This window comes from Hemicordylus capensis, chromosome 7 (assembly GCF_027244095.1).
Source record: "Hemicordylus capensis ecotype Gifberg chromosome 7, rHemCap1.1.pri, whole genome shotgun sequence".
Classification (NCBI taxonomy): Eukaryota; Metazoa; Chordata; class Lepidosauria; order Squamata; family Cordylidae; genus Hemicordylus; species Hemicordylus capensis.
Genome location: NC_069663.1, coordinates 24852419 through 24875614, shown reverse-complemented (window position 1 = coordinate 24875614; position 23196 = coordinate 24852419). Strand labels below are relative to the sequence as shown.

At 49.9% G+C, this 23196-nt stretch overlaps 2 protein-coding genes across 3 annotated transcripts; both read right to left on the bottom strand.

Moving 5' to 3' along the window:
• Positions 1 to 2184: 2184 nt before the first annotated feature.
• LOC128332439 (apolipoprotein C-II-like) lies at positions 2185 to 7341 on the bottom strand. 2 transcript variants are annotated; one of them, XM_053266714.1, is made up of 5 exons: positions 7240 to 7341; positions 6655 to 6707; positions 5666 to 5732; positions 4183 to 4339; positions 2185 to 2412 (listed from the first exon to the last, which is right to left on the bottom strand). In XM_053266714.1, the coding sequence occupies exons 3-5, from the start codon at positions 5715 to 5717 to the stop codon at positions 2322 to 2324; spliced, it is 300 nt and encodes a 99-aa protein (XP_053122689.1). In that variant the 5' UTR covers positions 5718 to 5732; positions 6655 to 6707; positions 7240 to 7341; the 3' UTR covers positions 2185 to 2321. The 2 variants fall into 2 exon arrangements, with proteins under 2 accessions (XP_053122689.1, XP_053122690.1); XM_053266715.1 differs by having other exon boundaries at positions 5666 to 5755; positions 7240 to 7315.
• Positions 7342 to 12963: 5622 nt separating this feature from the next.
• APOC1 (apolipoprotein C1) lies at positions 12964 to 19330 on the bottom strand. Its single transcript, XM_053266886.1, has 4 exons — positions 19079 to 19330; positions 17320 to 17397; positions 15787 to 15937; positions 12964 to 13267 (listed from the first exon to the last, which is right to left on the bottom strand). Exons 1-4 carry the CDS (start codon positions 19161 to 19163, stop codon positions 13183 to 13185), a joined length of 399 nt encoding a protein of 132 aa, XP_053122861.1. The 5' UTR covers positions 19164 to 19330; the 3' UTR covers positions 12964 to 13182.
• Positions 19331 to 23196: the final 3866 nt, after the last annotated feature.

Genomic DNA, 23196 nt, shown 5'->3' with positions numbered 1-23196 from the left:
ACATCCCCAGGTCCCTGCCGAGGTAGAGTAACATAGTGTCTGGTCCAGTGGTCTGTTTCAGCACAGGCCCTGGCCAAACCCACTGTCCTGCCCCAGCTGGGAATGTCTACTATGTGATGAAATGAACTGGTACTGAGCATCTCAAAATGAGCCCTGGGCCACCTGAAACGACACCCCCCGCAACACACACACACAACCAGAAGACTCTCCCATACAAGCAAAGTCGGATGCCTCATCCAAAGCTTTATTTCGGTACAACAGCTTGCCAAACACACCGTCCAACCCTAGTCAGTAATGCCGACCATATGCTTAAATGAACAAGGAATTGGGGCTGCACACCCCAGAATAAGCCTTGGGCCCCCTCAGGCCACACACCCCCCTGGCCAGAAGACCCTCCCCTACAAGATGTAGTTGCATAGTGTCTGATGCAAGGCTTTGTTTCTGTGCAGGACATTGCCAAACATGCTGCTTCTCCCTCAACGGCCAGAAATGCCCAGTAAAATGACCAAGCAACTGGAGTGGCACACCACAAATTAAGTTTTGGGTCACTTCCAATCAACCTCCACCCCATGACCAGAAGATTTTCCTTACACGATGTAGTAACACAATGTCGGACCCAGTGTCTTGTCATGGCCAAACCCACTGCCCCACCCCAGCCTGGAAAGCCAAGTATATGCTTAAATGACGCTGCACACCTTAAGATGAGCCCTGGGCCATCTCAAACAACACCCCCCCCCAATCTCCCGATGTCCCAAACTCGTCCTTACAGTAGGATAGTGCCTGGCCTTGTTTCTGCTCAGGATACAGCCAAATTCACTCCTCCACCTCAGCCAGGAATGCCGGGTATATCCTTACATGAACAAGGAACTGTGGCTCTATCGGTTCTACATTATTGCTTAATCACCATCATTTTTCTCTTTTCGGTACCCCTAAACCCTCAAATAAAAGCTTACTTTGTTTTCAGCCTCTCTATTCAGTTCTTTCTGCAACCGAAGCTTTGAACAAGTTTCTAATGGGAGTGGAACTGTTCCATTTAAAATAGCAAATTCACCCCCCCACCCCCCCCGCCAAGCCTAAAACATAGCTTGGGGTCCCGCCCAGTTCCCCAGGAGGAGTTCCATTAACAGGATTTGTAGTCCAAAAACAGCTGGGGCGACAAAGTTGAGCAGGCCTGGTGTAGAGCCATGATACCCCATTTCCCTGCACATTTGTGTGGATGAGTGTGTGTGCCTGCTTGTGTGCAGAGTGTGTGATAATATTTGCATAGGGTTGCTGCAGCCTGCCCAAGAATGTTTTGTTTTTAATTGTGCCCTTACTCTTCTTCCACAGCAAAGACACGGGGGTGGAGGAGGAGGAGAAGCTGGGGGCAGGGGGTGCAGGAGGATGGGGTCCCCAAGGCTACGCCCCTGCTATCAGCCAAAGTAGGAGAACCTGCCAACACGTCCCTATTTCCCCATTCCGGTGAATGGGAAAATAGGGGCATGTTGGCAGGTATGCAGTGACTAAATGGGCCACCTGTTGATTAAGTCCGCAGGTCAAACAGCAGAACCACCATTGGCCATTGAAGTCCATGGCCCAGTAAATGGAGTGTGTGGGAACAACTCAAAATACTGAAATAACTCTTGATCCTGGGATTCAATTTTAATGGATTCGTTTTACTGCCTTGGATGAAAAGGATCATTCTGATAATGAGCCATACTTTGGATGGGGGCCCTCTCCATGCATAATGATTAAATGCTCACCTAAATAGGTGTGGGAAGCAAAAAGGGAATTTAGGCTTACCTGTGTAAGTGCTTCCTACCTAATATCAGCTTCATGCTGTACTAGTTTATTGCTCAGGGTGCCCCCCCACCCAACAGAATCCTGGGAATTGTAGTTTGGAGAAGGTGCTGATCATTCTCTAGTGGAAGTCACAGCAGGAGAGAGGGCACGCCTTCAACTCCTGCCTGTTGCTCCCAGCGGCATCTGTGCGAAACAGGATGCTGGACTAGATGGGCTTCCTTGGGCCTGATCCAGCAGGGTTGTCCTTATGTTCTTATGAGAGCACCAGTCCCACTCACAGGGAAGGAGGGAGGGAGAGAGAGAGAGAGAGAAACTCTAAAACTCTTGTGTTCACAGGGCCTTAGTTTCTTCCCTCTCAAAGAAACACATGGGAGCATGCTGGATGAGTGAGTGTGCCCTAGATACCATAGGAGGAAATGAGCTTTATTCACTGGTTAAGAAAGAAAGCATCTGTACACCCAAAATGTATGAAAAGGGGAGGGGATCCACTGGATTAGCGGGCGGACCAACCACCACCGAAGGGAGAAAGCCAAGCCACCTTAATTTTCACCATGCCACCAATGGTACACCTGATCAGACAGTATGTTGGTATAGGTGCCCACGACCATTGTACTTTTTTTGTAGATATTGCTGGAAAGGAAATAAGAAAGAATGGTGTCAGATGAGAAAGGCAGTGCTTTTTCAACACAGTGAATTTCCCTCCTTCCTCGCCAATTTATTGGGGACCCTGGCATCCCACGTGATTTTATCAAGGGAAATTCACACCCCAAGCATTCCCCCCTTCAGGATTTCCCCCCTTCAGGATCAGCAACAGCTACTGGGGTGGGGAGGTGATTCTTCTCTGCATACAGTTCAGTTCCGATTTCAAACCATAGTTGAAATCCGTAGCCTCTTACTATGGGCAAATACAGCTATTTTTTTTGCAGTGCAGATGCGAAGTTATAGGGCTGTAACGCAGTAATAAAATCCGAATGAAGACATCGGAAATGTGAATGACACCTTGCTGACAGCGCAGGAAATGCAATGTCACGACACAGGCCGTACGGAAGGACACTCGAGGGATATCGTGACACTGTGGCTTGCATACAATCTGGAAAGCGCCCAGCTGAATCAAAATAACGTCAAAGGATGTTGCATTGTGTCTTAGCACCATCTAGTGGCCATGTGCTGATAATCCATGAAAAATAAATTGAAAAAAACCCATGATGTTTCATGGATGGCCAGCAGATGGCGATGAGGCATCGCATGACATCCTGTGAGGTCATCTGAATCTCCTGAAATATCACTCATCCCAATTTGTGTTCCTGTTAGGGTACTTCGCCATCTGGAAATGTCCAAAATTAAAAGCCAAATTCCACAGATCTCCAACATAATAGGTTTGTTCAAAAGACCGTTAGGCAGGTAGGACAAGCTTCCCATCCACCTCTGAGAGCTGTGCATGTTCCTGATTTTAGGCCATGTGTGGGTTAAAAGCTAGGTTGGAGGAGGGGGGAGTTATCATGTGGGGCACAGGATTCAACTGTGCTTCCTTCTACCTTGGTAATATGCTGGGGGGAAGTACTGGGTAGGATGAAGCCCATCTTGCACACAATCATTCCCCCCCCCACACACACGCTCCAACTTTTAACTCACACATGATGACCTAAAATCAGGAGCACACCCAGCTGCTGAAGGTGGGTAGGATATTTGTCCTACCCACTTAACAGTCATGAGAACAGCTCCAATGGGTAGTGTGGCTCTGGAACTCTGCACCAAATTTGTCCTGCTGGGCCCAAAGTCCATGCCAGAACACTATCCTCCGATAGTAGCCGAAACATAGAACCACGATACTGAAATCGATCCCTGCCGTAGCATAAACAAGCACACAGTCATCATAGTAGGATACACCACACTCCAGGTAATGCATGGATGCATCATGCCTGTTAGGAACAGAGGAAGCTGCCATATCCCGAGTCAGACCCTTGGTCCATCTAGCTCAGTACTGTCTACACAGACTGGCAGCAGCTTCTCCAAGGTTACAGGCATGGCTCTTTCTCAGCCCTATCTGGAGATGCCAGGGAGGGAACTTGGAACCTTCTGCATGCAAGCCTGCAGATGCTCTTCCCAGAGCAGCCCTATCTGGTGGGCCACTGTGTGAAACAGGATGCTGGACTAGATGGGCCCGATCCAGCAGGGCTGTTCTTATGTTTTTATGTTCTTATCCCCTAAGGGGAATATCTTACGGTGCTCACACACATAGTCCCCCATCCAAATGCAAACCAGGGTGGACCCTGCTTAGCAAAGGGGACAATTCAAGCTTGCAACCACAAGATCAGCTGATAGGAAAGGGATGTTAAATGACCATTAAAAGCCTCTCCCCTCTCCCCTCATCTCCATTTGCACCCTGTCCTGAGTTCTCACCGAACTTGTTCACTAAACTCCGGGGTTGTAATCTTTCCTAGCCAGTCCTGGGCATTGGTGCTGAATTGGTCCCAATAGCCGCTGATCGTTTCCCCAAGTTGAGTCAGTGGTTCCTTTGGTGGGGCTTCCCGTTTCTGCAGGCTGTAGCTGGCAACTTCTACAAGAAAAGCAAACCACGATCTGTTCAGATGGGGCCACTCTCTCCAACAGGTGACGGCGTAAAAGGAGGCACAATCGTTTTATACTGATGACGATGACAAACCAACAAAATCATATTTCCATGAGGACTAGGAGCATTAACCTGTTGCCTGCGGCATGCCAAGCCAAGAAGAGGTGGTAACTGAGGGTTACCTTGTCTTTCCTAGCCTGCCTATTCAATGCAGTCGTAAGGGGGCCAGGGGCCTCTTTGGGGCTGAAAGGGTGAGAGATCTACTACCCCAACAAAATGGCAGATAAATTCTAAGCCTTGGAGACATTAGAACGAATCAAGATATCCCAGGAACAGGAAAACAGCGGCCACCGACATATTCTTAAACAGAAGCACTCCTAGCAGTGATCCCCGAGACCACCTAGAGTAGGGTGGTCTCTAGATGTCCCTGAACTACAACTCCCATCACCCCTAGCCCCGAGGCCATTGGGGCTGGGGATTATGGGAGTTGTAGTCCAGCAACATCTGGGGACCTACCCCTGATCTAGCTGCTTCACATGCTTCAGGGCTTTAAATGCAGCTGTCACATGCACAGGATCTCTGCTAGGGAAAGGATTGTGGCGATCCTAGGTGGCCGGTTACTTCTGGCATTAGCTTGGGATCAGGGGACATGGCAGCAGCCTATACATGCGCTGAGAAAACAGGCATTAAAGCCATCCACTGGATCAGAGGTTCGCAACCCTGGGACCCCAGACATCGTCGGACTACAGTTCCCATCCTCCACAGCCACAATGGCTGTCTGTGGCTGTGGAAGATGGGAGTTGTAGTCCAACGACATCTGGAGACCCAAGGTTGGGAAGCATTAGAGAGCATTGTTAGGATGACCAGTTACATAGCAGGATGAGGCCCTTGTACCTTTCCCAGCCAGACAGAAGAGAACTTCAGCAATTGTAATTGGGTTTGCAAAGGAAAGCGAGAAGCTGCCCCGGCCAAAATTCCCTCGTTGGCAGATCTTCTTCAGCCCAATCCTTTGCACTTTTAGAATTCTATGCACATCTCAGCTGGATCCATCAGACTTACTCCCAAGAAAGCACAGCAGCACCCACGGCAGCCTTAAAGGTACAGTCACCCCGGCTTTCTTTGCAGCTGGTTACTGTGGCCCAAATAACGCCTGGGAATGTACTTGGTTTGGTCCACAGGCCTTTTGCTCTCCAGCCTACCCCCATTTTGCCTCGCACCGCATAACTTAAGACTATCCAGAAGTAGCACTTTGCAGGAATCTGAAATGCAGAGCTCTGAGTCCCGCCCAGATCAGCAGAGGTGGGGGGAACTCACCTGAGCAGAAGAGCAGCAACAGGATGGAGGCCAGCACCACTTTCAGGTCCATGGTCACCAGAGTTGCCTAAGATGTTGGAACAGACAAATCTGTGCAGGTAAACAGAACTTCAGAAAGACAAGCCCCCTGCTGGAAAAACCTGCGCCCTCTTCAACAGGGCTCCTTTTCAGTCACACATTTCCCTACACAAAGAGCCAGTAGGTATAGTGGTTAGAGTACTGGACCGAGACCAGAGAAACCTGGGTTCAAATCCTCTCTCTGCCACAAAACTTACTGAGTGGCCTTGAGCCAGTCACTTCTGCTTTGCCTAACCTACCTCATAGGATTGTTGTGCACGTCAGGCAGGGCTGCACACAACTTCAGCCTTCCTGCAGATGTTGGACCACAACTCCCATAATCCCTACTGTCCACTGTGGCTGGGGGTGATGGGAGTTGTAGTCCAAAAACAGCTGGAGGTCCATCATTGTGCAGCCTTGAGATAAGGCAGGGGTTCCCAACCTGTGGAACTCCAGATCTTGCTGACCTACAACTCCCATCATCCCCAGCTAGACTCCAGCAACATCTGGAGCATCACAGTCTGGGAACCCCGGACATGAGGAATACAGCATGTTCTACCTTGAGCTCTTTGGAGAAAAGAGAAACATATACAGACCTCTTCACACACCCGAGCCTCCTGAGAGCCTCTTCCCTCTCCGAGTAGTATATTTCATATCAATGCTCCCAACTGACATGTCTCTCTTCTTTGAAGCAAGCCCTACTGATTTTGATGGCGTTATAGGTTTCAAGCAAGCATGCATTGCAGAATAATTTTAATTTGCAATTTTGGTTCATCAACCAGGAGGCAGATGGGGGGTGTCTGATTTGATGGGGGGGGCATTTCCCTCCCTTCTCCCCTCCTCCTCTGATGCAATCAATGGGAAGGGTGTTACTAAAGGCACAGCTTGGGGGGGGGGGAACAGTAGCAATCCTAGAAGAACTGGCAACGTACCTCACTCTTCGTAGAACCTGCACTGTTCCTTCTTGTTGGTTGCCGAGAGATTTCTGCAGACGTAAAACAAATAAGACAAGAATTACTGTCAATGAAGAATGTGGCAGAGCGCAGAACGTGTGGGTGTTGGGGGTCTTGACCCTCCAATCACCTCTTTCGGCCAAGCTGGCAAAACACCCAGATGACAAAAAAGGGGATCTTCTATATATTTGCATCGACCTGGCTGAGCTCTACCAAAAAAGCCAACTGAACCCTAGCTAGCAAGCCAGGGCCACTTCCAAAACATCATTTGCTCCTCCTGAGGTCTGCACCTTGCCCTGCCCTGGGTTCCTGAGGAAATGCACCCTGCAGTGACGGAGAGCCCCTCTAGGTCCTGGGAGGGCCTCAACCATCACATTTTCACCAGTTCCACCAGATCTTTGGCCATGGCTGCCGAAAAGAAGCAGGAAAGAATCCCATCACTCTGTCCCTCCTCACCACCTTCCGGCAGCTCTGGCTTTCCCGGGTGTCTCCAGGGGGATGTGAGTCCCTGAGGCAAAGAAAGAAGATGGCCCCAGAGTGAATCCCCTGGATATACCAACGCACCTTCTCCCCCTCTCTCTTTCTCCTCCCGCTGGTGTGCTGTTGTCTGTCCCGGGGCCAGAACCAGGCACAACTTATTTATATGAGTCTCAACTCTCCAGAAAAATCCACTTCCCCACCTCCTCCCAGAATCCTCTCGTCAATGGCACATCCATGTCCAAAGTCCAAGCAAACAGGCTGGAACGCTGTCCTGCTGATGGGAGAGCCCAGCTAATAATCCAAGAGATTCCACCTTTTTAGCCAATCTGCAAGGATGGCTCCAAGTGCAGCGTGTTGCAGTAATCCAGCATATACCCAAGCATAGCATAACCTGGTCCGGCTGAGCCAGGAACAGATTGGTGCACCAGCCAAATCTGGGCCGTAGCTGTCCTCACCTCCTTGGCCTGGTTGTTTGAATCTAGGTTTAATGTGGGTTGCCAACAACAAATGTCAAGGCGGGAGTCTCAGATCCATGCCTTAAATCATAGGACTTATACCGAGTCAGACCCTTGGTCCAGCTAGCTCAGGATTGTCTGCACAGACTGGCAGCAGCTTCTCCAAGGTTGCAGGCAGGAGTTTCTCCCAGCCCTATCTGGAGACGCCAGGAGGGAACTCGGAACCTTCTGCATGCAAGCATCCAGGTGCTCTTCCCAGACAGGCTCCATCCCCTGAGGGGACTATCTTACAGAGTGCTCACTTGTCGTCTCCCATTCAAATGCAAACCAGGGTGGACCCTGCTTAGCAAAGGGCACAATTCATGCCTGCTACCACAAGACCAGATCTCCTTACCTTGGCATGGGTTCACACAATCATCCTGGTAACCTACATGAAACCTAGATTCTAATGCTTGTGTGAACCTGACCCGGATCTTTCAAGAGGCATTCAACCCTGTTCATAACATAAGACTGGGCTGGTTCAGATGAAACTTTACTGAAGGCCTTCACAATATTGGTTCTCCAGCTGCTGCTGGGCTACCACTCACCATGGTAGCACTCACCTTTTCCCCACACCTACCACTCACCTTAGCCAGTAGGGATGATGGGAGTTGTAGTTCAACAGCTGGAGGACCGAAGTTATGCAGCCCTGCCTTACGGGCCCATAAAGGGGACGCACCAAGGGTGCCCCCATCAGGACATCTTCCCCAGACATCCCTTGTGGGGGCAGGTGGTTCATCCAAATAGCCACAGAACCCCTGTTGAAGTCTGTTGAAGTCTGTCTACTGAGCAAATACCATTCAGTATATACCACCGGTGCCGGTATCTACAAGGATTATTTGCGAGGTGATATCCAGCTTCCGGGCAGGATTCTTAATACAGGCCTGCAGCAGGTTTTCTCCTCCTTCAAGCAGACTGACGGGAGATGTAGCTGGGCTGCACTCAAGTCAGTTTAGTACACCGTTAGTCCACTGTGTCTGAACACAACACAGGATTGTCCCTAGAAAAGTTGCACAGAGAGAAGTTGCACCTTGAATCAGCTGAAGCTTTGCTCCTCACACCTACCAAGGCATAAGTGGAGGCTGTTTCTGATTCAGGCTGCATTTGTGGAATTAATGCTCCTCCTCTGCTCCATCATCTTAAGCCAATTTGCAAAAGAAGAGCAGCTACTTTGTGTTAATTATTCTGTCTCCCTGTAAATAATCTTAGGAGGAGGGCCTGAGAGTCCCTCTCCCATCCCTCTTCTAATGTCAGTGTTGTGGATTAGTTCCCCAAGTCCACAGCTGCAGCCACATTAGCAGATTGCATGCAGCTGCACACTAGAGCATAGAATGCTGACAATCAGTCTGTCTGGGAGGTCTGGTGACAGTGTTGTGGGATACAGGGAAGATGGAGAGACCAGCATAAAAGAAACTGACAGGGCTAAAGGCAGAGTCATAATTTGAAAGGTAGGCAGCAGGATCACATTTGTGCAGAATACATGCACTCACAGAAGCAGAAGGAGAGGAGAACTGGTCTTGTGGTAGCAAGCATGACGTGCCCCCTTAGCTAAGCAGGGTCTGCCCTGGTTGCATATGAATGGGAGACTAGAAGTGTGAGCACTGGAAGAGATTCCCCTTCTTAGGGGATGGAGCCGCTCTGGGAAGAGCAGAAGGCTCCAAGTTCCCTCCCTGGTTTCTCCAAGATAGGACAAGATTTTTAAAAAAATAAAAAAATAGGACAAGGGCTGAGAGAGATTCCTGCCTGCAACCTCGGAGAAGCTGCTGCCAGTCTGTGAAGACAATACTGAACTAGATAGACCAATGATCTGACTCAGTATTTGGCAGCTTCCTATGTTCCTGAGCACTGTAAGTAGCTTCAGTCACATAGCCGTTACCGACTGCATTGGAAGAAATCGCTTCCATTTGAAGCAATGAATTAACCCCGTTAACTGGAAGCCAAAATTGCCGGGAGGTGGTGAGGAGGGACAGAGTGATGGAGTTCTTTCCATTAACCCCTGCTAACTGAGCAAAGAGATATATTTTTTAAAGTAGTGATTCTCTTATATTTAGCAGGGGGAGAGCAACTGGCCCTATCCATCCCCAGCACAGCATCCCTCCAGTGGCTGCTGGTGGTGTCTGCCTTATGTTTCTTTTTAGATTGTGAGCCCTTTGGGGACAAGGGACTGTCTTATTTATGTATGATTTATTTTTCTATGCAAACCACTTTGAGAACTTTGTTGAAGGGCAGTATATAAATCATCATTGTCGTCGTCGTCGTAGAAGAGGTTCACAACTTTGGGTCCGCCCGCCCAGCCGTGGGTGGAGGTCAGGCCTCACTCATCCTCCCATCCCCGGCCAAAATGGCCTTCGATTTTTGAAGGAGGAGAATTGCAGCCCACCAAAATCTACACCCTAAGGTTCCAGCTCCACCCCTCCCTATTTTCTTCATTATCTCCCCTCGCTAGGAGGGCCTGCTGGGGAGAGGGGCGAATACGGGCCCCCTCTCCGCTGAAGGTCCAAAGGGTGATTTGTTCAAAGAGCCAAAATGATGAGCTGACGGGATCAGGGGAGAGAAGGACAGTTTGCTCAGGCCTTATCCAATATTTGCTCCTGGTCACTGATCAACCAACTTTATTCTGGGGTGGCTTAAACAACTCCACACAGGACTAGCCGGGGGAGACCCTGAAACAAGGAGAAACTGATAAAACGCTGCAGGGTTTTAAACAGGTATGGTTCCACTTAAGCCAGCATGTAAACCCTCCGTGCTCAGACTGGGGACGTGCGAGGGCATGTAATTGCAAAGGCAAGAGTGCCTCTGAGCATGTGTAGAGTGTGTTCTCCCCGTAACGGTCAGCGTCTGGGATTAGGGAGCACATACATCATGACTGAAAATCTGCCAAATGGCCAGAAAAAAGGTCTAACCTGGCCGGCCCCTCAACTTTTAACAGCAGCTTAATCTGGAGACAGCAGCATCCGAAGCTATCGGGAGAGATCAGATCATGGTCTGCTGCTGATTCCAGCAGACTAAACGGCCCTTAAGGGCTCAGGAGCAGGGACCAGTTAAAAAGTTGGCAACTCTATATTATGACAACCTCTTTGCTGCATTTTCCTGCCATTCCAGGAAGGCCGTGTGTAGACAGAAGACCAGAGTTTGAAGATGGCTGGCATTTGCTCTTTTCCCTTTGCTCCCCAACCTTGATGAAAATGCCAGTGATGATGACGGCAGCTTTATCTCCAAGGCAAAGATCACTCACAGATGGTCTGTGTGTGCATGCGCATTTTTGCTGGGACTCTGATGTGAAGGGATGTGAAGTGTTAAATGCCACCCCCACACACACACATCACACCACTGTGTTTGTGATCCTGATCGCTTCTGCGGCTGGTATTCACGGTTTAAACCAGGGATTCACAACCTTGGGTGCTCGGCTGTTGCTTGACTACAATTCCCATCATCCCCAGCCATGATGGGGGGCCCAGGTTGAGATGCTCTGATTAAAAAAAAAGAAAAGAACCTGCAAAGGCCAGTGACAGAAGTCGAGGTGTCTGAGGCTTTGGAAACTCCCTGGTGAAAGCTCTGGATACTTTGCCGTGGGAAACAGAGCAGAAGACCAGTTCAGTTTTATCCCAGTCCTGTTCATCATAAGGAGAGTGGCATTGGAGCTGAAGCTCTTTTGGAAGCTCCCCACCCCTTTAGGAACCTAGGAAGCTGCCATATACTGAGTCAGGCCAGTATTGTCTTCACAGACTGGCAGCAGCTTCTCCAAGGCTGGAAGCAGGAATCTTGGAGAAGCCGGGGAGGGAACTGGGAACCTTCTGCTCTTCCCAGAGTGGCTCCATCCCCTGCGGGGAAGAGCTTGCAGTGCTCACACATCAAGTCTCCCATTCATATGCAACCCGGGTGGACCCTGCTTAGCTAAGGGGACAAGACATGCGTGCTACCACAAGACCAGCTCTCCTCTTTCCCATCATCAGGTGTCCCCCACAAACTGCTAGGGGGGCAAATCAAAGCCTTTCTTGCTACAGCGGAAAAAGAAGTTGGGGGTGATGATGACCCAAATAATGGGGCGGGGAGGGGGGGGAGGAACACGGCTGCAGAAGCTCCCATCGCAGAATATACTCTGTGCTGCTGATCCCAGGTCACACGGCCCCAGAGATAACTGCCGGCTTCTGCGTTACACAACAGCTTGATGTGATGTCACCATGGCTATCACTAGCCCAGAGGCCCAGCCCACGCCGCCCTGGGGCAAGCAGGCTGAGAGTGAGAAATCGGAGGTGGGTAGGCGGCTGGGGCACACAGTTCGGGTCCTGCTGGCTTTAGCAAAGCGAAAGGAAAGAGGATGGGTGATGGGACCTGGAAAAGGAGGGGGATATGGAGTGTAGCAGCTGCAACCTCTCCCAGCCATATTATGCCAGTTAGATGCAAAGGAGACACTCTGGACTGGAGGAGAACTGCTCTTGCAGCAGCAAGCATGAACTGCCCCCTTTGCTAAGCAGGGGCTGCCCTGGTTTGCATTTGGATGGGTAACCATCCCAATGCAACGTATGGTTGCATTTGGATGGTTGGGAGGGCTGTCTGCCATAAGATATTCCCCTCAGGGGATGGGGCTGCAGCTCAGTGGGAGAAAGCATCCTCATGCTGAAGGTCTTAGGTTTGTAAACCGCCTTGGGGTTGTCTTTTAATGAAAGGCAGAATATAAATGTAAAAATAAATAAATAAATATATAAATAAATCCCTTGGCGGCATCCCCAGAGAGAGCTGAGAATGACTCCTGCCTGCAACCTTGGAGAGCTGCTGCCAGTCAGTGTAAACAATACTGAGCTAGACAGACCGATGGTCTGACTCAGTATCTGGCAGCTTCTTATGTTCCTAACCCTAGTTGGAAAGGGGATGGGCAGACATCAGGGCTGGGGAAACAGCAGGGCCATAGTCCAGGCATCTGAAAAAGGGAGCTTGCTTTTGCAGCTTAATTAATGGTTAATCGTTTCAACGATCTGAGCTACCTATGGGCTTTCCCTCCGTTTCTCACACAGACACACACAAACTAAAAAGTGATGCAATTTTCCTTGCAAAATCGCTCCACCGACTTTTGAAGTGGCTTTGTAGGTGAAAGGGCTGGGCAGGGGAAGGGGTCAGCTGTGGATAATGGAGCCCTTTGCACAAATACTTTCAAATATCGGAGTGAAAACGTGGACACAATTGCAACTTCCCGTGGAGAGAAAGAAAAGTGTAGATGTTTTGTTGGGAAAGTTGGCCAGGAAGGGTCGGATCTGAATCCCTCCTTTCCAATACCGGGTGATGGCATCTTGGGAATAAATAATAAGAAACAAACACATTGCATTTCACCATGGAGGCATTTTCTATTTATTTGTGATTCTTTTTTTTTTTTAAGTAACAAAGTAGAAAATGAAAAGGCAGCTGCGGGTGTGTGTGTGTGTGTGCCGATATTCTGCAGGAGCCGCACCCGAAGCCTCAGAAGTTACTCCACTGCTGGGGGGGGGTCCTAAAAGTACCCTCTTTCCAATCTGAGGTCTGCGTGGGAATCTTGGGGTCATCACGCACCATCCTTCCCCTCAGTGGGAGCCGTCTTTGTCTTGAATATTTCCTTCAGTTTCTGGAATTTATCCGCGAACCAGTCCCTGTCAATGGCAAGATGAACAGTGAGAGAGCCTGTGGGCACCCCCAGAGCGGCCTGAAGCCCATTCCTCATCACTGCCCCTCCTTCCTCCCCAATCCCCCGTTGCAAATCCTCCCTCCAAATCTAAGAAGCCCTCAATTTACCTACCAACCAAGTCTCCTCCTATTTGGGCCCCCAGATGTGGTTGGACTACAACTCCCATCATCCCCAGCCACAAAGGCCTTTGGTGACGGGGGAAGGGAGTTGTAGTCCCACAACGTCTGCAACACAAATGAGAACCCCTGTCCACAACATAGTCTAAGGAAAGGTAAAGTGTGCCGTCAAAAGTTGATTTCGACTCCTGGCGCCAACAGAAAGCCCTGTGGCTGTCTTTGGTAGAATACAGGAGGAGTTGGCCATGGCCTTCTCCCGCGCAGTATGAGACGATGCCTTTCAGCATCTTCCTATATTATTGCTGCCCAATATAGGTGTTTCCCATAGTTTGGGTACGTGCGGGTATAGTGGTGAGAATGTTGGGCTCAAGAGGCTGGCTCTGGAATTCCTGTCCACAGTATGGAGGTTTGGGGGTGATTTCCTTGGGATGGTGGTAGCAAGCATGACTTGTCCCCTTAGCTAAGCAGAGTCCACCCTGGTTGCATATGAAAGGGAGACTTGATGTGTGAGCACTGTAAGAGATTCCCCTTAGGGGATGGAGCCGCTCTGGGGAGAGCAGAAGGTTCCAAGTTCCTTCCCTGGCAGCATCTCCAAATTAGGGCTGAGAGAGACCCCTGCCTGCAACCTTGGAGGTCTGTGAAGACAATACTGAGCTAGATAGACCAAAGGTCTGACTCAGTATATGGCAGCTTCCTCAGTTTTTAGGGAAGAAAGCTGGTCTCGCGGTAGCAAACATGACTTGCCCCCTTAGCTAAGCAGGGTCTGCCCTGTTTGCATATGAATGGGAGACTAGAAGTGTGAGTGCTGTATGATATTTCCCTCTGGGGATGGAGCTTATCTGGGAAGAGCATCTACTGTAGGTTCCACATTCCCTCCCTGGCATCTCCAAGGTAGGGCTGAGAGGGATTCCTGCCTGTAACCTTGGAGAAGCCGCTGCCAGTCTGGGTAGACAATACTAAGCAAAACTGCTTTCTACCGAGTCAGACCCTTGGTCCATCTAGCTCAATATTGTCTTCCCAGACTGGCAGTGGGTTCTCCAAAGTTGCAGGCAGGAATCTCTCTCAGCCTTATCTTGGAGATGCTGCCAGGGAGGGAAATGGGAACCTAGATGCTCTTCCCAGAGTGGCTCCATCCCCAAAGGGGAAGATCTTCCAGTGCTCACACTTCTAGTCTCCCATTCTTAGGCAACCAGGGTGGACCCTGCTTAGCTAAGGGGACAAGTCATGCTTGCTGCCACAAGGGTGTGTGTCTGTGTGTGCCAACCACGGATCCCTAGACTACACTGTGCAATCATACATTTCCTAGCTAGCATGTTCTGTTCTGCTGCACCATCTTCTGGTGGCTGAAAGAGGAGCGAGCTGGCGTTTCGCTTAACATCACAGATATCAATTTGGGCAGAGCTGACTTTGCTCCCTTCCCTGCAGAGACTTGCCTAGAGAGCTGCCCACCCATGGGATGGCTCTTCTCTCCACCACCCATTAATGGCAGCAGGCCGGTCCCACTCCAACAGACTGTGAGTGTGGGTTCCGAAGAGCCATCCCTTGAACTGAAATACCCCAGGATAGAACCTGGAGGGCAAGATGCGAAACCTTAGGTGGCTTTCCGGTCCCACGCAAGGGCCCTCAAACTTGGGCCCCCAGATGCTGTGGGACTATAACTTCCATCAACCCCCTGTGTCAAAGCCCATTGTGGCTAGGGATGATGGGAGTTGTAGTCACCCCTGCTACCTGAACAAAGAGGCACCTTTTAGAATGGCGAATCTCTTCTATTTAGCAGGGGGAGAGCAACTGGCCCTGTCCAACCCCAGCACAGCATCCTTCCAGTTGCTGGGGAACAACAGCAGGAGAGGTGGCATGCACATACCTCTTGCCTGTGGGCTCCCCAGAGACATCTGGTGGGCCACTGTGTGAAACAGGATGCTGGACTAGATGGGCCTTCTTGGGCCTGATCCAGCAAGGCTGTTCTGATGTTCAGGGGCCGTTGCAGGTGCCTACCTTGTGTTTCTTTTAGATTTTGAGCCCTTTGGGGACACAGATCCGCCTTCTTATTCTTTTGTATATACACCACTTTGCAAACCTTTGTTGAAAAGCAGTATATAAAATGTGCAAAATTGTAATAGTGCATAGTAGGCGTCCAGCAACATCTGGTGTATGTGGGAGGTCACTTTTAAGAATCCCGGGCTGCATGAGAATCAATTAAAAACCATGGTGTGGATTTACCAGGAGAATAGGGGTTGGTTGGTTGGTTTCTAAATTAAAGCTCAACATCAAAGGTAGCCACCAGAGTATCCCTGGGGGGCCAGGCAGCTTGGATTCCTCCCCATGGCCCTGCAGTGCTTATAGTTCCAAAAACGAATCAGACATTAACCTGGTCTTGTTGCTGAATTCGCCGTGGTACGCCTCACGTAAAGCTGCCTTCATCTTCTCTCCAAAGCGATTGACAAAGGCCTGAACTTCCTGCTTGAATTTCTCCAACTTTTGAGACAAGCCGGGCTCTGCTGTCGGATTCTCAGCGGCATCTTGGAGGCGACAAAGCAGAGACCATCAAATACACAGCGAAACTGGTCTCGAAGACCCTAGGAGAGGGGTGGCTGACCTGAAGCTCTCCAGCTGTAGCTGGACTACAATGCCCATCATCCCTCATCTCCATTTGCGGCAGGGAGAGATGGGAGTTGTAGTCCAGCCACAGCCGGGGATCCAAGTTGGGAACCCTGGGTCTTGGCACAGAGAGAGAAGGCGGACCAGGGCAGGGGATACAGGTCCCTGATGTTTTCAGAAGATAGCAGCAGCTGTGGAGCCATGCACCGTGGCTGATGTTCTGTGCTCTGCCAGGGTGGAATTAGGGGCAGGCACAGAGCAACGTGTGGGCAAGCCCCCTCCCGCACCAAGGATCTATGTGTAAGACTAGAAACAAGGCGAGAATGACCTGGACACACCCTGATTTTGCATCACTCGGGGAAGAGCCGCTGGCATCTCAGCCTGATGGGAATAATCCACATTCTCATGGCATGCATAGCTGTATCAGGGATGGGGCAGGCAGGCAGTCTCTGCCCTGACATGAAGATCTAGAAGTCTGCACCGGAGGAGCTGGTTTGGGGGCAAGGAACGGCAGCGAGTTGGAGAGTCAGCAATCCGGAACGAATTGAATTAGGATTCTGTCGCCGCTGACTAGACAGACAGAAAACTGGCCGGGCCTGCTCCTGTCCCATTCACAATCCACAAGAGATGGAATCTTTTTGACCTGTTAATTTATCACCTGTGAATTCCTGGGTGCTCTCCAAGGGACAGAGGCTCAAAAGCTGGCAACCCTCAGCTTAAAACCAGCATTTTCAAAATCCGGAAATCCGTGGAGAACAGCTAGAATGCGCCTCACAAAGCCCGATTTGTGCGTGGAGTGGGTCCAAGAATCTTGAAGGGACTTCGGGATAAGTTTGGCTGATGTGTGAACACACACACTCTCTCTTCCAGAGGAGATTCAAGGCAGAAGCCCTTTCTGTAAAGCCTCCAGGTAGGGCAGCCCCGAAGGAGCAAACTTGACTTTCTGTTTTTGCACCCTGTCTGGGGCTGAATGGCTGTCCTGGGCCTGGTAGTGCTGGATTTTCTATCCAACATGCAATAGTTAAAGGACTAGGAACCCTGCCAGCAAACAAAGGTGGCAACAAGTCTTGAATGTATTGTATAGAACAACTGTTCTCTGGCACTGCTCCTGCCCACCTCCAGGACACGCCGATGTGTCGTTGCAGGCTCTTCCTTCTGTTCTGTCCCTCTATTATCTCCCCCCTCCACTACTGAAATGGGGCAAGAACCTGGCTCCCCTGCCTCTAACTTTGCTCTGCACTGTGTGAATGGATGGCGATGGATAACATCAAATAGCCACCGATCACAATGCTCTCGCTCTTACCTGTCATGACAAACAAAGCTATGAAGATCACAGCCACAGAAAGTACGAGCTTCATGGTTCCGGGGAGTCTTGGAGTTCCTGGTGGAGAAAAGGCGGAGAGAAAAAGAGAGGCAGTGTTCCCTCTAACAGGGATTCCCAGATGTTGTTGACTACAACTCCCAGCAATCTCAGCTGCAATGGCCTTTGGCTGGGCATTATGGGAGTTGTAGTCCACAACGTCTGGGAATTACTGTTACAGAGGGACCACTGGCCATTGATAATACTGCTACTAACAATCATGTTGGGATGCATTTGCTGCCCATTTACTTTGGACAGCTCATCATTGCTGCCGTTTTGCCTTGAAGTGAGGCCCAAAGAAAGTCCAGGATTTGGCAAAAGAGCAAAGGCTGCAGTCCAATGCACACTTTCCCAGGAGTAATCCCCACTGAGTGCATGCGCAGTTAAAGTTAATGCCTGCACAGGTAATGGTCCTGTGATGTCTGTGGATGTTCTCCTGAACTTAGAATTCAGCTGTAGTCTGGGAGGGTAATAGGACTATAGGAACAAAGGAAGATGCCAGATACTGAGTCAGACCCTTAATCTATCTAGCTTTGTATTGTCTGCACAGACTGGCAGCGGCTTCTCCAGGGTTGCAGGCAGGAGTCTCTCTCAGCCCTATCTTGGAGATGCTGCCAGGGAGGGAACTTGGAACCTTCTGCTCTTCCCAGAGCGGCTCCATCCCCAAAGGGGAATCTCTTGCAGTAGCTCACACTTCTAGTCTCCCTTTCATATGCAACCAGGGCAGACCCTGCTTAGCTAAGGGGACAAGTCATGCTAGCTACCACAAGACCAGCTCTCCTCAGTTGTGAGTTTTCAAATCGGTTTCCTGGGGATGTGGCTGTAGCTCAGCGGAAGAGCATCTGCTTTGCATGCAGAAGGTCCCAAGTTCCATCCCTGAAATCCCCACCTTGGTCTGGGAAGACCCCTGCCTGAAACCTCAGAGAGCTGCTGCCTGTCAGTGAAGTACAGAGCTAGATGGAGCAGTGGTCTGACCCGGTAGAAGACAGCTTCTCATGTTCCTCTGCCAAAAATGCTCCCTCCTCGCCACAAATCACATGTTGATGTGCAGAGATCAGCAAGGGAAACTCTTCACAGTATGGATATACACACGATCAAGGGGCTCTTAGGACAGAGGCGGAGGTGGCCTTAAAAGCTGGCAACCCTAGCTGCCTGCAAACGGCTTGACTCCCTTGATGAGGTTTATACATCGCCAAACTCCAAGTCGGCTCTCTTCCTACCCATCCAGAGAGACGCCAGCAACAGTCACTGGAGGCATTGTGCTGGGGTCCCTATCCACCCTTAGCCCAGTACTTCCAGTGACTGTTGCTGGTGTCTCTCTGATCTTTCCTTTTAGACAGCGAACCCTTTGGGGACAGGGATCCATCTCATTTGTTTACGATTTATCTGTGTAAACCGCCCTGAGCCATTTTTGGAAGGGCGGTATAGAAATTGAATAAACAAACAAGCAAATGAATGAATAAATCAATAAATAACAGTAGGCCTGGGGTCCCTAACCTGGGGTCCCTAGATGTGCTGGACTACCATTCCCATCACCCCCCTGCCGCAGTTACCATGGATGGAGGGAGCTGTAGTCTGCCAACATCTGGCGACCCAATGATGCAGACGCTACTGAGTGGATCAATGGCCTGACATTCTAAAATGCACCTTCCGTTGTCCCTAACCCCAGCCCAACCTCCCCCCTTCTCCCTTCTTCACTTACTTGCAGCTGGGAGTGGAGTCAAGATGCAATTGCCGTTCCCACCAGGTTGCTGCTCCCTATAAACCTGCTCTCCTGCCGACGTCATCCACCCCTTTGCCACACACCCCCTGCCCCCAGGGGTGCAACCTGACCTGTGGTTCCTCTCCTCCTCCTCCTCCTCCTCATTAGTAGGTTGCTCCCCTCCTCCCCTCTAGGAAAGTCTCCTGCAGCCAAGAAGGGAGGCTGTAAGAAAGAAAGAGAGGCTTATATTTGCACAACCCAGTTTCCTCACCCTTCAAGGCCACTGCAGGGGGGAGAAAGAAAGAGAGAGACAAGGAGGAGGCTTTTCATGCAACGGAGTGTCTTCATAGCTCCTAATTGGCTAAGCGAGCAAGCAAGTGAGCAGAAGACGGGAGATAAAGCAAAGAGGAAAAGAAGAAAACGCCCTGTGGTTTCCATTCGACTCAAAGGCGGTGGATTATTGCAGGACTTAAATTGGGGGGGGGAGATGGAGCTCGAGGGGCCCTCAATGAAACTGACAAGCCCCACACCCCACCCGGCACGTTTTAGCCAAATAAAAGCTCCAGCTGCTTGTCGCCTTCAAAAAACAACAGCAATTTAAGCCAGGGCTAAGCTTCCCATCACTGTCCTTGCTTAGGCTTTCCATCTGTGCCTAGAATGGGTTTTGTTCTGAGTGGCAGTGGCTAGGCAGTGTGCGCGCGCATGTGCATTCAGAGTGGGGCCCTCTGGATTCCACCTGAGTGGGAAAATAAATGAACGGTTTTAATGTAAGCCGCCCTGAGCCATTTTTGGAAGGGCGGTATAGAGATCAAATAAATAAGTAAGCAAAGAAAGAAAGAATAAACTGAGCGGACATCAAAAAACGTCTGAGCGCATGCACACATGTACAGCTTAGACTCTTGCAGGGCTGCTCAAAACTGCAGCCCTCCTGCAGATGTTGGCCTACAATTCCCATAATCCCTGGCCATTGGCCACTATGGCTGGGGATTATGGGAGTTGTAGTCCAAAAACAGCTGGGGGGGGCCTAAATTGAGCAGGCCTACTTAGAGGAAACTCTGCTTCCATCCCCCCCCCACACACAATCCAAATTCCTTGGCTGATTTTTGAGAAGGAAAAAGACTTCGTGTGTGTTGTGTGTGTGTGTGTGTGTGTGTGTGTGTCCAGAGTCCTGAGAGAGGTAACGCCCAGGTAGGCAGTACTGTTGTGTCACTGAACCTGGATGCTTTTCTAGAAACAGCAGGCAAGGAATTTCCACAAAGCCTCTCAGCTAGTCACAGCAGCAGCACCAGACACCCCATGGCTGTCCATACATGACCCATGCATTGGGTGAAATACTGTCCCATTTTTAACCATCCTGAATTTATTGATGGCCAATTTAATTGGCTACCCAATGGTTAATCCATTGGTTAACCCAGCACTCTAGATGAGAGGATAAATTACACCACCCAATCTGTCTCTCTCTTGGAGATGGGTGCTTAGTGTCCCAGGTTCAATCACTGCCACTGCCAGGTAGGGCTGGGAAGTAAAATAAAGTTGTGCCGTTGAGTCGGTGTCGACTCCTGGCAACCACTGAGCCCTGTGGTTCTCTTGGGTAGAATACAGGAGGGGTTGACCATTGCCTCCTCCCGCGCAGTGTGAGATGATGCCTTTCAGCACCTTCCTATATCGCTGCTGCCCAACATAGGTGTTTCCTGTAGTCTGGGGAACATACCAGTGGGGATTTGAACCAGCAACCTCTTGCTCTCTAGGCAAGTTACTTCCCCACTGTACCATTAGGTGACTAGGGCTGAGAAAGGCCCCCCCCCAACCTACTAGGGCAGAGCTGCTGCTAGTCAGTGTGGTGATGAAAAAGAAGGGTTTAAATACTCTTGTATCAGGTGTTCAAAGCGGATTAATATTGTTCAATTAATATTATGCAGATTGAGGAGTAGATTGTTTGTTTGGGTTCCTTCTGCCAATAGTATTATTCTTTGGAACCCTATAGGGGTTTTGTAAACACATTGCCAGTCAGTGTAGATCAGGGGTTCCTAAACCTGGGCTCCCCAGGTGTTGGACTACAACACCCATCATCCTCTGCTGCAGTGACATTATGGTCGGGGGGGATAGGTAGAGTAGTTCAGCAACATTCCCAAGGTTGGGAATCCCTCGTGTAGCAATACTGAACTCAAGGGGCCAACAGCCTGCCTAACTACCAAATAGCCCAGTGGCTTCCAACCTGGGTTGCTCCAGATGTTGCAGAACTACAACTCCCATCACCCCCAGCCACAATAAATCATAGCTGGGGATTATGGGAGTTGTAGTTCATCAACATCTGGAGGAACCCTGGTTGGAAACCTCTGGAGTAGGCCATAGGAAGCTATAATTTTACAAACTCCTTATCAGTTTTGAATCGTTCTCTTACTAAACTAAAGCAATCCAATTCTGTTTAAGTAATTATGGAACATAATACACTTTAATGCCTTGATGACAGGTAGGGATTTGATTATGGATTTACTTGTGGTAAGTGCTGTAGAAGTGAGGGAGATGTGGGCCCGGAATGCAACTTGGCAGTGGGAAAGGACCCGTTGTGTGATGTCAAGCTTGTTTTCTCTCTCGGGAGAAACTGTCTGGAGGTTCTCCTTGCAGTATATGGTTACGGGTTTGCCTTAAAGCAAAAGATCAGGGCCTGAGATTGGACCAAAGAATTTTAATGTACTTTTAACGGTCTGCTGCTGTTGCTTTAAGGGAGTTAATTGTTAGGAGTTGGTCTGGGGTGCAGAAATCTCTCTGAAATATTTCGAAAGGCACCAGGAATCTGACAATGTTATCTGAGCCTTATCGGGCGCCTCCACCAGGCATTACAATTGCTGAAGGCTTTCTTCAGCCATTCGCCATTGCATTAATTTCCTCTGCTTGCCTTGCAAAACTAGGGTGTGTCTGAATCAAAGTACACAAGGGCCCTCTTTGCTGTTCTAAAACAGGGCGCCGCTCCCAATGTGTTTCACTCTCCTCCCCAGATTCAGTGCTGTCCTCTGGGCATTTTCCGGACTACGAGATTTGCAACAGGGCAAGTGTTGCAAAGCGTGACGGAATAGTGCAACGGTTTAAAACTGAGCGTAAAGCATTATTCAATGCTTAGTTGTAGGCGGATGGCCGTTCATATTTTCTGTCCGTTGCAACGTGTTTTTAAGGCTGGACTGTCCATATTCTCCTTGAAACGTGTTTATCTATCACTCCTCCTGCTCCATTTGGGAAGAAAACCACAGAGCTTTGTGGGCGCCAGGAGTTGAAATGGACTTGATGGCACACTTTACCCTTAGTTGCGGGGTGTGTGTGGGTGTGTGTGTGATGTGAATTTTTTTATTTTTTATTTTTGGTAACTTCTTGGCTGCCTTGCACTAATCTGCCAGCAGGGGGAAGTGCTGTTCCAAAAAAAAAAAAAAATCTAACTTTGTCTTGCATCATTCCAGTTTTGCACAAACATTAACTGTGGAAAAATAAAGGGGGTGATGGTGGTATCAGACGCTCGGAAGGACTGAGGAAGGACCCTCCAGGGCAGGGCTTAATCCCCCTGGTTAACACGTGCAGAAGTGGGGGAGATGTTCACACATACACATATACACACACTCAAATCCTTGTGGGTACGTCTCATTCCTCTTCTGCAGGTAAGGAGGCAGGCTGGCAACCAAGCAGGCTTTCCACTGGACAGAGAAGCACCAGCAGAGAGAGCCTTGGCAATGATGCCCTTTCTGGCAGCGTCCTCTGAACTGCGTGTCGTTAAGGAGTAAAGAACCAAACAAATGTGAAGGGGGGGGATCTCCGTGGAGTGCATGTGGCATGTAAGCAGCACACTACAGCTTCAGCCAAGTGCTGGCCCTGGGGAGAGCAGGGGGCGTGGCCAGAGAGGGAGTCAGCCAGCACAGAGGGCGGGGCTAGCCAGCGTGCTTCCGTCCTACCTGGGTACAACTCTGCCCAGTTTCAGAATGGCTGAAGATGCATCTGTGTAACATCCAGTTTCTCAGTGCCGCTAAGTACATCTGCACAACTCACTTTTTTCATGTTTTGAAAGAAAGTATATGCTGCAGGAGGTGCCGGACCATGGTGCATGGGGTAATAACCATTCCCCCCCTCCAGTCTGG

What these genes read in the sequence shown, in the direction of transcription:
- LOC128332439 (XM_053266714.1), bottom strand. Translation starts at nt 5,717, where the DNA reads ATGGACCTGAAAGTGGTGCTGGCCTCCATCCTGTTGCTGCTCTTCTGC. An exon ending in GTTGCTGCTCTTCTGCTCAG is followed by an intron (nt 4,340 to 5,665) that starts GTGAGTTCCCCC and finishes CTTTTCTTGTAG; the next exon opens with AAGTTGCCAGCTACAGCCTG. An exon ending in GAGTTTAGTGAACAAGTTCG is followed by an intron (nt 2,413 to 4,182) that starts GTGAGAACTCAG and finishes TTTCCTTTCCAG; the next exon opens with CAATATCTACAAAAAAAGTA.
- APOC1 (XM_053266886.1), bottom strand. Translation starts at nt 19,163, where the DNA reads ATGACGTCGGCAGGAGAGCAGGTTTATAGGGAGCAGCAACCTGGTGGG. An exon ending in GACTCCACTCCCAGCTGCAA is followed by an intron (nt 17,398 to 19,078) that starts GTAAGTGAAGAA and finishes TTTCTCCACCAG; the next exon opens with GAACTCCAAGACTCCCCGGA. An exon ending in AGCTTTGTTTGTCATGACAG is followed by an intron (nt 15,938 to 17,319) that starts GTAAGAGCGAGA and finishes GTCGCCTCCAAG; the next exon opens with ATGCCGCTGAGAATCCGACA.